The sequence below is a fragment of the Dromiciops gliroides genome, chromosome 5, assembly GCF_019393635.1.
Source record: "Dromiciops gliroides isolate mDroGli1 chromosome 5, mDroGli1.pri, whole genome shotgun sequence".
NCBI classification, from domain to species: Eukaryota; Metazoa; Chordata; class Mammalia; order Microbiotheria; family Microbiotheriidae; genus Dromiciops; species Dromiciops gliroides.
Genome location: NC_057865.1, coordinates 293,277,385 through 293,293,979, shown reverse-complemented (window position 1 = coordinate 293,293,979; position 16,595 = coordinate 293,277,385). Strand labels below are relative to the sequence as shown.

Below are 16,595 nucleotides of genomic sequence, written 5' to 3'. Positions count from 1 at the left end.
GGATAGACTAGATGGCCTCTGATGGCCCTTCCAGCCCCAGATCTAGGATCCCACCCTCACCCACCCTCCTCCAAGTCTCCTAGAAGTCAAACATACCCCGTCCTTCAGCCAGTCCCAAGTGGATGATTTGGGTTAGACAAGTCTCTGGACAAGGAAAGTGGGGCCAAGGGCAGGATATCTTAGCAAGCAGGGACCCAGCTTCTGATTTATAGCCCATCCTGGGTGGTCTGGAGGCAAAAGACATCGAGGAGCAGAAGAAAGCAGGCCCTCAACCAGAGCTCACCAGATTTTGGATCTTGTGAGATTTTAACTGACATTTTGTGTTCTCTGCTCTAAGCAAGAGTGAGTTTCCAGGATCCGTCTGTTCTAACCTGTAAGAGTCTTGAAGCACTTCCCAGAATCACAGATTGAGAGTGTTGGAAAGGACCTCACCGCCCATCTAACTCAAACCAAACCTAAAGGAAGTCCCCTCTTTGACATACCAGCCTCTGCTTGGAGACCCTCAGGGAAAGGGGAAGGGGAACCCACCCCCTCCTTGGGGAAGCCAGGCTACTCTAGGGCAGCTCTTGCTTGTTTCGTTTTTTCTAAATTGGATCTTTTGAAGTTCACCCCACCCCCACTCCCAATCCTTTCTGCTCTCTGGGGTGCATAGAAGAGGCCCAATCCCTTCTCCCCAGGAGAGCTGTCATGCCCTTCCCTCCCCCAGCCACATCTCACGCCCTTCCCCAAACTACACATGCCCACTTCCTTCAAGCCAATTGTCCTATGCCCCTCCCTATCCTGCTTGCCTCCCCTGAACACCCTCCAGTTAATCAGTGGAGAGGCAGAGTAAGGTCAAGGGCCTGGGGCCCGGAAGCCAGGACCCCTAGAGTCTCATTTCTGTCGCTAATTCCCGGAGAAGGGGAGCCACTTGCCTGAGGTCCTGAGTTAGCAGTGGAGCGCAAACCCAGGTCTCCGGGGCGCTATCCATGGTACCAGGCTGCCCACAAGAGGCTTAACAGATGATCAGTCTATATAAATGTATCCATACCACACTCTGGGGCTGGAGATGCTTTGAGAGACTGCCATAAGTGAGGTACAGAGAATGAGGGCACCTAGGCTCATCAAGGGTCACCTAAGTAGGAGGTACCAGAGTCAAGATTAGAGCTCAGCTGCCCTTGACTCCCAGGGCAGAGTCCTTTCCATTAAATCCCTCTGCCCAGGCCTACTCCCCCTTTAAGAGAAACTGGGCTACAGCTAGGGGAGGGAGGGAGGAGGGAGGTGACATGTGGGGAGGAGCCCAGCAGGGGCACCACCCCAGAGCCGGAGAAAAAGTTCGGGTCAGGCATCGAGAGAAAGGAAAGAGGAAGAGGAGGAGGAGGAGGAGGAGGAAGAACAGCCCAGCCTTGCCAGAGGACCAGGATCTTTAGCGGGAGACAGGGATAGGGGCAAACACCATGGCACTAGTGGCTCAGCTGTTCTGCAGGGAGACCCTGACCACCGCGGCCCTTGCCCTCATTGTCTTCTTGTTCCTTTTGGAATTCTCAAAACGGTGGCAGAGACCCCTCCGCTATCCTCCGGGCCCCCCCTTGATGCCCCTGCTGGGAAACACGCTCCAAGTGGACTTTAGGGATCTCCATGACTCCTTCAAACAAGTAAGCGGGCCAGGTGGGATGCGAGGAGGCAGGGGACTCACGACAGAGTGAGTTGGGGAGAGGTCTCCCACCCTGGGGGCCAGTGAAGATCAGCAAACACGGTCCTCCAATCTCCCGAGGCCTGATGGGCAATGGTAGGGAAGCCAAAACCACTTAGGAATCAATCCAGCACCTGTGGAAACAAAACCTTCTAAAATTCAGGCCTATCTCAAAGCCCCGCCCACCCTCTCTACTCCCACCTCCCACGGCTCCTTTACCCCACCCGCTGCTTTGCGATATAAGCCAGAAGTCTCCCTGACTGAGGTCCGGCTGTCTCCCCACTGGGTTGTGGAGCTTTTCAACTTCCTTCCACATATAGCTCCCCCTCCCCACCTCCATCCCTCTTTCCCTTTCCACGCTCTGGCTCAGGTCCCCCTCTCCCTTGACCGCCTACCCAGGCTCCCCCCTCCCCAGCTCCGACCACATCACTGCCCTTCTCAAGAAGTTCCGGTGCCTCCCTGTCCTCTGTGTCTTGGATAAGATACAAGCGCCTCACTCGGCGCTGGGTCCCCCCCTCCCTCTCGAGACTCTCCTTTCTTCCTGTCTCCTGCTCCAACCAGACTGAATGAATGAGATGAGATAGCCCTGAAGGCAGGGACAGCAGCCCCAGCACCTAAATTATTAAGTACATACGTCTTCACTGTCTGGATCTGACATCAGAGAACCTGGGTTCAAATTTCAACTTTCTAGCTGTGTGACCTTGGGCAAGTCATTTAACCCCTGTCCCATTTGCCTCAGTTTCCTCCTTTGTAAAATGAGGTTGGACTCAATAGCCTCTAAGATCCTTCCCAGCTCTGAATATCAGCCTATGACTGACTTCCATAGCTTGCTTGTTCTGTGTGTTACCTCTCGCATATGTTCCTGGTCACCTCTTCTAATCTGGGTGGGCACAGCGGTCATCTCCTGCTCCCTCCATCATGGATGCTGCTTCTGGCAGTGCCTAGCTCTGGGGCACCTTAGGTGCTCAGGGCCAGGATTCAGAACCCTGGGGTAAAGGCTCCAGGTCAGCATGGTGCAGTGAGTCCTGGGCCCTGCCCCCTCACTCTGCCCATGCCTTTCCTTCCCTCCACAGCTCCGGGCAAAGTTTGGGGATGTCTTTAGCCTCCAGATGGTCCGGACCCCTGTGGTGGTGTTGAACGGGCACAAAGCTGTCCTTGAGGCCTTGGTGCAGAAGTCTGAGGATACTTCGGACAGGCCACCCTCACCGGTCTACAAGCACCTGGGCTTTGGGCCCAGTGCCCAAGGCAAGTAGCTCATTGACCCAGCCAGTGCCCCAGGGTGACCTCCAGGGCTGCTTAGTATGCCAGGGTAGCCTCACTCACTGGAGCACTGTCCTCAAAAGCAATGCTTAGTAATCCTCAGAAGTTATCAAGTCCTTATTGTTATCTTATTGTTCAGAGGAGGAAACTGAGGCCCGAGAAGTTAACTCTCTAGGAGATTACACTTGTTCAGACTCAGCAGTGAAGGTGTTCAGAAGGGAGAGCTCAATGTAGGCTGGAGTGGTCTAGGAGGGCTTCCTGGAGGAGGCAGGGCTTCACTTGTCTCTTGAAGAATGTGCAAGTTCAGGAGTGAGCCAAAAACTATTCTAAGAAGCAGTTTGAGCAAAGATAAAAAAGAAATCAGGGGCAGCTAGGTGGCGCAGTGGATAGAGCACCGGCCCTGGAGTCAGGAGTACCTGAGTTCAAATCCAGCCTCAGACACTTAACACACTTACTAGCTGTGTGACCCTGGGCAAGTCACTTAATCCCAATTGCCTCACAAAAAAATAATAATAATAATGTGGCCTCTTCCTAGCTTTTCAGGCTTCAAACTCTTCTCCCCTGCATTCACTCTATGACCAGTGACAGCAGCTTGTTTGCTATTCTGGGGACACCATTTCCCAATTCCATACCTTTGAAGGGGCCATCTCATATCTGGAAGGCTCTCCCTCCCTACCCCTGGCTTCTTTAGAGACTCAGCTCTAATCTCACCTTCCCAGGCCCCTCAGCCACTAGTTCCTTGCCCATGAGGGCACCTTCCATCCATTTGGAAGATGTCATGTATGTATGTATGTATGTATATATGTATGTATGTATCTGCATCTCAGATATGTAAGCTCTCTGAGGGCAGGGGCCATGGATTTGCCTTTCTTTGTCTCTCCAGTGCCTGGCACATGACCAATTCCGTTGCTTCTTCCCACCAGGTGTGATATTGGCCAGGTATGGGAAAGCCTGGAAGGAGCAAAGAAGATTCTCCTTGACCACCTTGAGGAACTTTGGGCTGGGAAAGCAGTCCCTGGAGAAGTGGGTGACCACCGAGGCAACCTTTCTCTGCGCTGCCTTTGCCTCCAAGGAAGGTGGGTCTGTGTCCCCCAGGGGAGCCAGAATGAGCAACTTCTTCTGCTGGCTGGGGTTGAGGAAGGCAGGAACTCAAGGACGGTGGAACAAGGATACAGGTCTTCAGGGCCAGGGGGTGGGGTACCCTGGGAGCTCCCCTGGGGGCAGCCCCAGGGAGAAGGAAATGAGGTGCGTGCAGATGTGGGGCTGAATTCACTTGCTTCTAAGCTGCTTAAGAAGCTGTCCTTAAAATTTAAAATTTTAAAACAATTACATTTTTAAAAATTTTAAAAGAAGCTGTCCTATCAGGACCCTCTTAATGTCAACACATTATAGCAAAGCCCCACTGAGCTCCCCTAGTCTGCCTCCTGCAGCACGGGGGAGCAGCTAAGCCCCAAGGCTGGGTGGGAATGACGCGGGAGGGGTGCACTCTGGAATGCCTTTCCCTCCACCTTGCCTCCACCCACAGGACAACCCTTTGACCCTTGCTCTCTCCTGACCGGCTGTGTCACCAATGTGATCTCCTTTCTGACGTATGGGAATCGATTCAGTTATGAGGACCAGAGGCTGCAGAAGCTTCGGGGCCTAATAGAGGCAAGCCTGAAGGAGGACACAGGGCTGATGCGGCAGGTACCTGCAGCCCCGCCCCGCCCCCTTGCCCCAGGGATCCCGGTCAGCAGACAGGGCTGGCTGTGAGCCCTGCTCCCTCCCTCCTGGCATTCAGGTGGTAAATGACTTCCCAGTGCTCCTTTCCATCCCGGGCCTGCCCCAGAGGCTTTTCCGAGCTCAGAAGGCTTTATTTGATATTCTGGATGAATTCTTAGAAGAACACAGGAAGACCTGGGACCCAGCTCAACCCCGGGACCTGACTGACACCTTCCTGATGGAGATAGAGAAGGTGAGGGGCTAATGAGGCTGCCGGCACCACAGGAGGGAAGGCCCAGCAAAGCAAAGGGTCACATGGCTGCTCAGGGGAGAGCTGGGGAGGAGGGATAGAAAGGATCCCTGAGCCCCCTGGTCCCCACTGCAGTCTTTCTGTCTCTCTCTTTCCTCCCAGGCTAAGGGGATCCCAGGGACCAGTTTCAACCCCGAAAACCTCCGCATGGTCATAGGGGACCTGTTCACTGCGGGCATGGCAACCACTACCGCCACCCTACAGTGGGGACTGCTGCTGATGCTGCTCCATCCCGGTGTCCAGCGTGAGCCCCGCCGGAGGCCAAGGAGGGAGGGAGGGAGCCCAGAGGGAAGGGAGAATTCTAAGTCTGAGCCAAGCCAAAGTCTGGTGCCTGGACGAGCACACATCTGCTCTGGGCTCCCCCGGGAGACCAAGTGTTTTCTTATGCGTGGGGGTGCAGGGAGAGGGGCCTAGAGAGGGGAGAAGGGAGATGGGATCCAACAGATAGCCCCCCTTCCACTTTAGCAAGCTCACAGACTGGCCCTCCCAGGAGTCAGGAGACCTGAGCCGGCCTCTCACTTATAAAATGGCCTTGGATAAGTCAGAGGGTATTGGATGGGGAATAGGAAGAGATCTTAGAGATCATTCACCCAGCCCCCTCATTTTACAAATGAGGAATCTGAGGCTCATCGAGGGGAAGGAAATTACCCAAGGTTACAGAGCTAGTAAGTAGAAAATATTTTAATTTTAGTCTGGCAGTGTGATTTCAGTCACAGAGCGAGCTCCTGGTGAGAGCTAGAGGTTAAGTGACTGGTCCGGGCTCATGCAGCTAGTATGTGTCAGAGGCAGGACTCAAACTCAGGTCCTATGGACTCTGAAGCCAGCTTTCTATGAACCACAGCATGCTTCCTCTTACACGGCAAATAGCAACAGTAATAATTGTAGCCCTTATCCTCATCTCCATCCCCACTCTGAGACGGGAGAGTCAAAGGAGAGATGCACCTGCAGTACTGTCAGCTCAAGCCCCCACTGGTGTGTGTGCGCCCACGAGCACACGCATACACACACATGCGCACACGAGCACACGCATGCGCGCACATGAGCACACGCATACACACACATGCAGACACACACACGGGTTGTTAATGTCCAAGTATCATTTACCTTGGATGGGGATAGGATTTGTTCTCACTGGCCCCCACAGGGCAAAACCAGGAATGGGAAGAGGGAGGATGTTGCAAAGAAGCCGACTGAGATTTAAGATCAGCAATAGTTCCTAACCTTAAGAACTGCCCCAAAGTGGGATGGGTTGCCTCTGGTGGTTTAGGGTGGTAACAGTGTCAGGGGAGTGAAGAGGGCCTATAGGAAAGATGTTGTGGAGGTGAAAACCAGGGCAAAGCCCTCTCAGTGATGGGAAGTTCACCACCTCTTGAAGAAGTCCCATTCCATTTTCAGTGACATCCAGGACTTTGAGGACACACCAAAGAATCTGACATCCTCTCCTTGGCTAGCATTTGGATAATACTCTAAGGTTTGCCTGGGGCCTGCCCTCAGGACATGGGGAAGTCACAGACAAGTAGATTTTGACTTCATGGAAACACTTCCTAACTAGACCTGTCTCAAAGCGGACGCTTGTCTTGGGAGGTAGTGAGCTCCCTGCCTCTGGAGGTCTCCAAACTGACACAGGAGAGGACGATCCTTGTGCTAGTACAGATTGGACTATCCCTTGTAACAAGCAACAACCGTTTATTAAATGCTTACTTCTCACCAGGAACTGTGCTACCTGCTGGAGAGGCAAATGGTTCTTCCTTTCTAAGGGGAACAGAGGAGAGTCCCAAGAAGGTTCATGCCCAAGTCCCTTGTCTGACCTCAGAGACCACTTAGTCTTCTTGCAGGCCATCGAGGTCAAGTTCACACAGCTACTTAGTGGAAGTCCCCACCTCTCTTGGGATGGCCCCACAACCCCTGCCCTCTCAGCCTCACCTTCCCTGGTCTTTCCAGGCAGGGTCCAGGAGGAAATAGACAGAGTGATTGGCCAGAACCAGAGGCCAACCATGAAGGACCAGGCCCACATGCCATTCACCAATGCTGTGATACATGAAATTCAGCGCTTCTCAGACATTATTCCCCTGGGTGTCCCACACATGACAAGCCGGGACACTGAGATCCAAGGCTTCTTCATCCCCAAGGTACCCGCCTGTGCTCAGGCCTAGCCCCAGAGACCTAGGAAGGAAGGCCCACTTCAAGGCCCGCGGGGCCCTGCTTTGCACCTTGATGCTCCTGTGATCTGGGATGAGTCCTTTTGCCTATTTAGGCCTCAGTTTCCCTGTCTGAAAAATGAGGGGATAGGACTGGATGGGCTCTGAGTTCTGCCACCCCCTGTTCTCAGGCCCCTCCCAGCCCTGACACCCCCTGTTCTGAGGTCTCTCTCAGCTGTGATATCCCCTATTCCAAGGCCCCCACCCCCGTTCTGACCTTCTAATTGGGTGAGCCTCATTAAAGCTTCCTCCCAGGGATGAGGAGGCCTCTGGGGTTCCTTGGGCCAGGGTGTAGACCTGAGGAGAAGGAAGGGGGTCCGGGAGTCCTGGACTCCACCCTCTTCACAGACTTTTCTGGGGAGGGACTTTAGGGGACCACCCTGATCACCAACCTGTCCTCGGTGCTGAAAGATGAATCGTCCTGGGAGCAGCCTTACCGGTTCTGGCCGGAGCACTTCCTGAACGCAGAGGGCCGCTTTGTGAAGCCAGAAGCCTTCATCCCTTTCTCAGCAGGTACAGCCTGGGCAGGAGGAGGGGAGGGGGGCTGCCTCCAGGGATCAGAGCCTGCCTGGCAGGAGGGGGCCAGGAGAGGGGAGGGGTGGGGAGGGAGGTGCCCTCCCAGGGCACAGCATGTGCAGGCAGGAGACTTGCATTCAAATTCCAGCCCTTAACCCTCACTGGCTGCCAGCCCCGGTGTGAGCGCCTGGTAACTTCTCTGCAGACAGACTGGAGATGATCCCACTTGCACTGCCCAGCCCCTGTGTTGTGACGTTAGCCATAGAAGGAGGACTTAGGAGCAAGCCCAGCAGAGGGAGCTTGGTGCCCAGCTTTCCTCCTCCATGTCAAGGCCGGATGCGGCTCTGGCCAGTAATTAGGGGAGAGGGACAGGCAGGAGTAAAAGCAGAGCCATTACTAGACATCCTGGCAGCTGGGGCAGATTCAGAGGAGGGCCCAAGGGTCGGTGAGCCCGGGGAGGACAATCCAACTGTGAGTGTAGCTGAGCCAGAAGTGGGGTGATTGTCCCCTCTCTCCTCTGGCCCACCTTCCTCCATAACCCCGTAGGAGGAGGAACCAGAGAACCACTGTGATGCACGGGCTGGCAATCTCCAGGGAGGTGGGAGGAAAGGACCTTGCTCTAGGTGCTTGGATGCAAACCTCAGCTGGCCCACCCAGTTAGGACACTGGTACAAAGGGGTGCTGGGGTTTCATGGTGGAACCTGGGCGGGGAGAGGGAGGACTTGAACAAGTAGGAAGTATCTGAATGGATAGAGAGGAGCCTGAGTTAGGAGGGACTTCAGTCATAAGAGTCCAAGCTCCTCATTTTACAGACGAGGAAACCAAGGCCCAGAAAGGTCAAGTGACTTACACAAGTAGGAAGAGGCAGGATCCAAACCCAGGGCCTGACTCCAAAGTCAATATGCCTTTCACTGCTCACATTCCCATGGGTTTTTCAAAGGAATCTCCAAGCCACAGGATAAGGTCCCAAGCTTTCTAGTCTGTCTTTGGCTCCTAAAGCTCCCTTCTTAGTCTTAGCCCAGACTATGGCAGCTGAATTCATCATCTATAGCGATGCCCTTGCCCTCTGCTCCTGGAACCTGGAAACTCAAGGAGAGGGGGGAAGAACAGGGAGGTGGGGCGAGGAGAAGGGCTCCAAGCATGTTGTCCAGGGCGTTCCTGAATAGATATGGTCCCGAACAGGACAGGGCATCTCTCAGGTATCTCCTTACTCTAACATTCTGGGCCTCCATGGAGGAAAGGGAGGGCAAAGTAGAAAAGGAGGAAGAAGAAATTAGGAAGAATGTTCCTTAGGCTTCTGGGGTTTCAAGAATAAGACTTTTGATAAGAAGTTTCTTAGACCATTTTAAGTTTGCCAAGCACAAGGCTGTCAACAAGGACAATCCTTGCCTCCATGGCCAGTTTCCATACCTTCCCATTCCATCCATTTTAAATCAGGTTCAGTTCACAAAAACTAAATTTCTCAACAATTTTTTGATTTTGTTGTATAAAACCAGGTCCCCTCTAATACAGAGCAGGTGATCCTGGGACAGGAAGGAGTGTTGAGGCAGTGGGTGTAATGGAAAGACAGCTGGACTTAGTGTCAGAGGGCATGGGTTCAAATATTTGATCAGCCATTTACTGTCTTGTGTGACCTTGGGCAAATCAGGTAAGTTTTCTTATTTATAAAATAAGAGGGGGCAGCTAGGTGGCGCAGTGGATAAAGCACCAGCTGTGAATTCAGGAGGACCTGAGTTCAAATCTGGCCTCAGACACTTGACATTTACTAGCTGTGTGACCCTGGGCAAGTCACTTAACCCCAATTGCCTCACCAAAAAACAAACAAAACAAAATAAGAGGAGTAGAATAGAAGGTCTGAGGTCCCAGCCAACTCATATGACTTGGAATCCTTATTACCTGTGTGACCTTAGAAAAGTTGCCTGTGACTCAGTTTCCTCATCTGTAAAATTAGAAGGTTGGACTTGTTGGCTTCTAAAGTCCCTTCTACCTTCAAACCTATAATCTTCTGACTTTGAATCTTGACTCTGATACTTAGTACCAGTGTGACATCACCTCTGCACCTCAGTGTCCTCATCTGTAAAATGAAGGCGGTGGGACTTGATGGCTTCTAAGGTCCCTTCTAAATCTAAATCTGTGTTCCTTTTTTGAGAGCTAATCAGAGGGGAACCAGGGTGGGATGGCCTCTCCCAGTCATCCTGGGAGTTTCCTGGGTCTTGCATTCCGCCCTCCTTACTCTTCCTCTCTCACGCAGGCCGCCGAATGTGCCTGGGGGAGCCACTGGCCAAGATGGAACTGTTCCTGTTTTTCACAAGCCTGCTACAGGACTTCACCTTTGTCCTGCCCCCGGGGCACACCCCACCCAGTGACAAGGCCAATGCCTCATTTTTCTCAGCCCCTCAGCCCTTCCAACTTTGCGCTATGTCCAGATAGGAGAGGTGTCCGCCAAGGATCTCAACAGCCTCATCATGGCCCTTTGACTAGCCCCACATAACCCTCTCCTCTTGAGCTAAGGGATCATGTCACTGACATTACAGGGAATAAACCACTTCTGGGCTCCTACCTCCTGCCTTTGAATCTTGTGGGCACCGAAGGGAAGAACACGGCCAGGCCCGTGTTACACGGCATTTAGAGCAGCCCTGTGGGAGGGTCCTTTAGTCACAACTCCCTCATTTTCTAGGGAAGGAAACTCTAGTCTGGAAAAGTGATTTGCTCAAGGCCACGCAGCTAGCAAGTGTCAAGGCTAAGCCATGTTTCCTGCTTCCAAAGCCAGTGCTCTTTCTACCAAGGTAGGCTGCCTTCCCTCTCTAGGCCTGTCTTCTCCTCAGTGAAATGAGGGGTTTGAACTAAATGACCACTAACGCCTCTCTTCTGGAGTGAACGGGCCTATGGACCGAAGGTGTTATTCCACAGGACCTCCACCTGTGGGCCCATGACAATAGCCAGCATGAAGTCTCTGGATATTGTCAAGTCATCCCCTGGCCCCCCAGGGGCCCCTGGACTTTAGTGGGCAGGAGGCTGACAATGGTTGAGTCTATGCCTGAGGAAGATCACTGACAGCTCAGTAGGGGATGGATTGGAGTGATCACTGAGTGGGGGATGGATTGGAGTGGCAAGAGACTTGACACAAGGAAACCAATTAAAAAGCTTTTGCAATAATTTGAGGGAGAAGTGATAAGGACCTTCACTAGGCCGGTGGCCTTAGCATGAGTAGGGAACATAAACAAGGGATGTAGTGAAGGAAGACACAGATTTGACAACAGGTTGGACAGGTGATATGAGCACAAGAGAAGAGTCAGTGATGACCCTGGGGTTGTGAACCTGGGTAACTGGGACCATCGAGGTGTCCTTATGGTAATGGAGAAGTTACAAAGAGGGGAGGGTTTGGGAGGGAAATAATGAAACCTACTTTCAACATACTGAGTTTGAGACATCCAGTTCAAGATGTTCAAGAGGTAGTTGGGTCTAATTCAATCCCCTCAATTTACAGAAGAGGAAATTGAGGTCAAGGAAGGTCAAGTGATTTGCCCAAGGTCAGTTAGGTAGTGGGTATCAGAACTGGGATTTGGACCCACATCTTCTGACTGGGGCAGCTAGGTGATGGGCCACAGTAAACAGAGCACCAGGCCTGAAGTATGAAAGACTCATTTTCCTGAATTCAAATCTGGCCTCGGATGCCCTGTGACCCCTGGGCAAATTCACTTCGCCCTACTGGCCTCAGTTTCCTCATCTGTCAAATGAGCGGGAGAAGGACATGACAGAGCAAGCCAGCATCTTTGCCAAGAAACCCTCAGTGGGGTCATGACTGAAATGAGTGAACTGCTTCTGATGAAGAGCTGAGTCTAAGTGAAATTCAGTACTGCTATCATGTGGAAGGTCTCACCTTCATTAAAAGCATCAGCTGTGTGAGTGTGGCATGGGAGAGGGGCTCAAAGTCAGAGGCTTCAGCCCCTCAATTTGGGCAGGCCTTGGGGGCCCCTTTCACCAAAGTGTGGCCTCCAGGGGGAGGAGGAGAGGGAAGGGCACTTCCTTGGTTAGAACACATGTGAAATATCATGGCTAGGTGGAGACACCCAATCACAGGAGGGATGACATAGGAAGGCCAGAGGAGAATTAGGCAGGAGGGGCCTAACACTATGCCACAGGAGGTATCGGGGGTGGGACATTTAACCTGAAGGAAAAGCAGACCAAGGTTGTGACCCCCGGAAGCTTGGCACCAGCTTTGTAACTGATGGTCCTAGAGAACCCCAGCCCGGGGGGAAGTTGGGAGGCGGGGAATGTGGGGGAAGGAGAGGGGAGCCTGGGGCAATGACATGGTAAGGATCAGAGGTAAGACTTGAACCCAGGACTTTCTGGTATCCAGCTAAGCCATCATGACCTCTCACTCCAGAGGGATAAGTTGCTAGAGCAGAAATGGAACACTTGAAATGAATTGGCTGCTCCCCCTTAAGGTTTCTAAAAGCTAAGGAGGCAAAAGCCAGTCAGAGGCTCAACACCTGAGACTTGGTGAGAGCAAATTTCAAAGAGTTAAGAGGATGGAGGGGCAGCAAGGTGGCGCAGTGGATAGAGTATTGGCCTTGGATTCAGGAGGACCTGAGTTCAAATCCAGTCTCAGACACTTGGCACTTACTAGCTGTGTAACCCTGGGCAAGTCACTTAACCCCCATTGCCCTGCCAAAAAAAAAAGGATGGAATCTGAGCACTGACCCTGACAGGCACTGATGGGCATTGACCCTGATAGGCCAAACACTGATGGGCATTGACCTGGATGAGTGCTGGCCCTAGGAGGTTCTCTGCCTGGCCCTGATGAGCAGTGCCCCTGGCAGGCAGTTCTGCTTCTCTGCTGGCCTCTTGACCAGTGGCTGGGGTGGCAGTGGGCCTGGGGGCCCCTGCGGGGCAGTGGGGCCTGTGGTTGTGTGGTCACTCTTCTCGCCCCAGGCTCCGCAGCCCAGTAACAGACTGGGCAGGTCCAGATATGCACCCCAATGATGGCATTTGCAGGCAGGCTTTATTAGAACATTCCTTCTTCAGTGGTTCTGGGTCTTGGGGAGGTTGGGAGCCGAGAACCAATCTAGCCAGAGCCCTCGTAGGAGCCACATGACCCAGCCAGGCCTTCTGTGCACAGGCGGCTCTGAAAGGAGGGACACACGAAAGCTCATCAGCAGGGGGCCCCCCTTCTGGGCAGCCTGCTTCCTGAGGGCCTGGGGAGGGGGACGGGCAGGCCTGGCAAGCTTCCCAGTGAAGGTGCAGTGGAATCTGAGGAGAGGGGATCCTTCCGGGGACACGGAGCCCTTTTCAAGGGCCTAGGGGGTCTGAGGCCCAGAGGGCCCAGATGAGCCCACGCTCCTGGGCCTGGCTGCCCTTGGGGAGGCCCAAGGAACCTGGTGGCCAGTGTTTTATTGGGAGTGGAGGTTCCTCAGAGGCGGGTGCAGCAGCCACCAGCCTTACCTGATGTATAGAGCGTGGCCTTTTGCTCCTGCTTATTTTCCTGTGGGATCAAGAAACAAGAGGGTGGAAAAAAGCAAAGCCCAGACTCCAGTCCCAGCTCCACCATGAGATCACTGGGTGGTCTTGGACGAGTCATTTCCCTTTCTGGGCCTCGGCTCCCCAACCTGTAAGATGGGAAGGCGAGACCTGATAACAGCCCAAGCTAACTTGTTTCTCTTCCTTGAAAGCGTCTGAACACTTTCTCCATGAAGCTTCCAGGGCTGGTGCCAGGGGCCATTTATAGCCACATCACCACTGCCATTTGACAGATAAGGACCATGAGGCCAGTGCTTTTGCCCTGCCTTCCCCAGGGCCTGGACTGCTCTCCCTTCCTCGCCTCCGATGCCAAGAGTCTCCCTCTGCCTTTAAGAGACAGCTCATGCTCCCTTTGTGCTGCATCCCCAGGACCTGGGTGCGGAGCCCGGCACAGTAGGAGCTTACCCATGCTTATTGATTAATTGGAGCTGCCTGAGTGGTATCTGAGACCACCCCTGCACCAGCAGTTTTCTCTCTAAAGGGTGGACAACATGCCCCACCCCCGTGCCAGACCTGGAGGAGACTTGGGTTCAAGTTCTAGCCTTAGCAGCTGGCTGTGTGACTTGGGTTGAGTCCCTTCCAGTCTTTTGGCCTCAGTTTCTTCCTCTGTAAAATGGGGGTGGGGGCCTAATTGGCCTCAAAAATGTAGAATTTTCCTGGGCCTTAGTTCCCTCACCTACCATAACTGGGAGCTCCCCAGCTGTAAGGAAAGCCCTCTGTAAACCTTGAAGGGCAGAAAAGTGGGGAGGAGACCAAGGGCCTGGGTTCTGGACAAGGGAGCTTCATTGTCAACCTTCATCCATTCCTTTGTTCATTCATTCATTCATTCATTCATTCATCCATCCATCCATCCATTCCTTCATTCCTTCCTTCCTTCATTCATCCATCCATCCACCCATCCATTCCTTCATTCATTCATCCATCCACCTATCCATTACTTTGTTCATTCATTCATCCATCTATCCATTCCATCTATCCATCCATCCATCCATCCATCCATTCCTTCATTCATTCATCCATCCACCCATACATTCCTTTGTTCATTCATTCATTCATTCATCCATCCATCCATCCATCCATTCCTTGGTTCATCCATCCATCCATCCATTCCTTCATTCCTTCATTTGTTCATTTGTTTCTTCACAAGCATTTGTCCAGCACTATGCTGGGCTCTAGGGATGCCAAGACAGAATGAAGCCTTAAAGCTCTGAAGGAAGCTCCATAAGTGCCCCTCCCCAGGCCTCTGCTCTGCACGAGCCTCCATCCTGGGGATCGCTCAGCCCATCACAGCCCCTCCCATTCTCCAGCCCCTGGGCTCCTTTCCTGCTGTTCCTGGAGCAGATTGGGGGCGGGGAGAAAGGGGAGAGGAGGGGGCAGGATCTGCTCCATGAAGGAGGGGCTCAGACCCCTGGGGAACAGCAGAGAAGCCTGAAGCAGTCCGGGCCTTGGGCCCTTCCCGGAGGAGCTGAGTCTAAGGAGAACGTGAAGACTGACAGTGTTCTCCTATGGCACAAAACCATGATGTGGTCCAATGCCCTCATCTTACAGAGGAGGAAACTGAGGCTCACACACAGAAAGGCAATGGCAGAATATCAGAGTCGTCCAGTGTGACCCACCCATTTTGTGGACCAGCAAACTGAGACCCAGAGAGGGCAAGGGAGCTGCCTAGGGGCACACAGGCAGTAAAGCATCAAAGTGAGGATTGAACCCAAGATTTCTTGCTCCAGACTCGAGGTGGCACAGATGGGTGATTCCATAGTGCATAGAATGGCAGGACTGGGAGCAGGAAGGCCTGAGTTCAAATCCAGCCTCAGACGCTTCCTAGATCTATGATCCTGGGCACCCTGTCTGCGTCAGTTTCCTCATCTGTAAAATGAGCTGGAGAAGGAAACTGGCAAACCACTCTAGTATCTTTGTCAAGAAAACCCCAAATGGGGTCCCAGAAAGTCAGACACGACAGAAACGACTCAACAGGGTCTTTCTCCAAATCCTCAGCAGGTTGTTTCAATTAAGGAAAGCCCTTTGAAATCCGTAGACTGCTGCTAGAAACAGGAGCTGGTGTTTGTGGGGTGCGCACGAGGGGGGGCCTCTGTCTCACCTGGGAGGCTGTGCCCAGCTCCTTTTTGCCCACGACGTCCGCCAGGCCCTGAGGATCCTCCAGAGCAGCAGCTGGGGGGCTGGTGACCTTGGGGGCTCTCTGGGAAGGCTGATGGGGAAAGAGTCAGAAGTGGCCTGAGGGCTGGACCAGGGTCCAAGGTGGGGAAGGCGGGGAGGAGGAAGAGAAGAAGGAAGATGAGAGGGAAGGGGAGGAAGAGGGAGAGGAGGTGGGGGAGAAGAAGGGGGAGGGGAGGAGACTAACCCTCCTGAGCATCTCAGACCCAGGCCTCCCTCCCCCCTTCTCTCTCCCTGAGCAGCCAAAGCTGAGGCATGGCCTCAATGTCAGGAAAAAGGCCCAGAAATCAGAACTATCCCCAGGTGGAACAGCCTGCCCCAGAAGTTAGTGAGTCTCCCATCACTGGAGGTCTCTCAGCAGAGGCTGGGTGACTCCTCTGCCTTTTAAGGGGGCTACAGCTCAGCCTCCTGGGACCCCTTGGAGTCACCGCACAAGGACCCTTCCGGGGTTAGGACCAAACAGCATCAGAAGCTTCTAGAACTTGAGCTACAAGCAACCTCGAAGGCCACTGATCCAACTTCCTCATTTCACAGAAGAGGAAACTGAGGCCTCAGGAGGAAAAAGGACTTGGCCACGGTCACACAGTCAACATTTGGACTTGGGGCCCGATTCTAGACCACTAGATCTAGACCAAAAGGAGGCTTTTTGCCTTCATGCCACAAAGCCCGTCTACCTGTTTAGCTGCCCGTCTGCCTACCTGTCAGTCCGTCAGTACAATAGAGCCTCTGGCTCCTACAAGCAGTCAGGCCCCCACACCCAGCCTAACCAGCTCACCAGCCTGGCTTGCCATTTCCGGTTCTCGGTTCTGAGGTTCTGCAGAGACAGAGGACAGGAGGAGAGAACAGGCCAGATCAGAGAGGGAGCAGAAGTCCCAGGGCAGAGGTGGGGCTGCCCGCTGCCTACTCCCTCTCCCACCCCTTGGCACCTGGGATATGACATTGTTAGGGCCTGCCTGGCCCCCTTTGCCCTCCCCCCTCCCCTCCACAAGGCTCAGGGCAGGGAAGACCGGCCCCAGGGGTCATGGGAGGTCTCTTACCTGGGTCACTGGATAGCACTTATCTGCTGGCCCCCACACAGGCCTTAAGGTCTCTCCTATGCACTGAAGAGGAAGAGAAGAGCTACAGGTCCCGCTCCATGGGGAGGCCGCTGCCAGCCAGCTCCACCTCTTCTGCACTCAGCCCCCCCCCCCCTTGGAGGCCACTGACTCATAAACAAGATCCTTGGAAGCACAGGAGACCTTACAAA

The 16,595-nt window shown here is 53.5% G+C and overlaps 1 protein-coding gene and 1 long non-coding RNA gene across 2 annotated transcripts; one reads left to right on the top strand and one right to left on the bottom strand.

The window, feature by feature from the left end:
- Window positions 1–717: 717 nt before the first annotated feature.
- On the bottom strand, window positions 718–2,730 carry LOC122729623. Its single transcript, XR_006353345.1, has 3 exons — window positions 2,520–2,730; window positions 1,676–1,806; window positions 718–1,114 (listed from the first exon to the last, which is right to left on the bottom strand). It is a non-coding gene; the product is annotated as an uncharacterized LOC122729623 (long non-coding RNA).
- Window positions 1,306–10,216, top strand: LOC122729622 (cytochrome P450 2D14). Its single transcript, XM_043968585.1, has 9 exons — window positions 1,306–1,634; window positions 2,746–2,917; window positions 3,856–4,008; window positions 4,458–4,618; window positions 4,713–4,886; window positions 5,046–5,187; window positions 6,885–7,072; window positions 7,513–7,654; window positions 9,909–10,216. Exons 1-9 carry the CDS (start codon window positions 1,437–1,439, stop codon window positions 10,085–10,087), a joined length of 1,509 nt encoding a protein of 502 aa, XP_043824520.1. The 5' UTR covers window positions 1,306–1,436; the 3' UTR covers window positions 10,088–10,216.
- The last annotated feature ends 6,379 nt before the right edge of the window (window positions 10,217–16,595 follow it).

Coding starts and splice junctions, on each gene's coding strand:
- LOC122729622 (XM_043968585.1), top strand. CDS start 1,437: ATGGCACTAGTGGCTCAGCTGTTCTGCAGGGAGACCCTGACCACCGCG. Junction 2,918..3,855: donor CTTTGGGCCCAGTGCCCAAG/GCAAGTAGCTCA, acceptor TCTTCCCACCAG/GTGTGATATTGGCCAGGTAT. Junction 7,073..7,512: donor AAGGCTTCTTCATCCCCAAG/GTACCCGCCTGT, acceptor GAGGGACTTTAG/GGGACCACCCTGATCACCAA.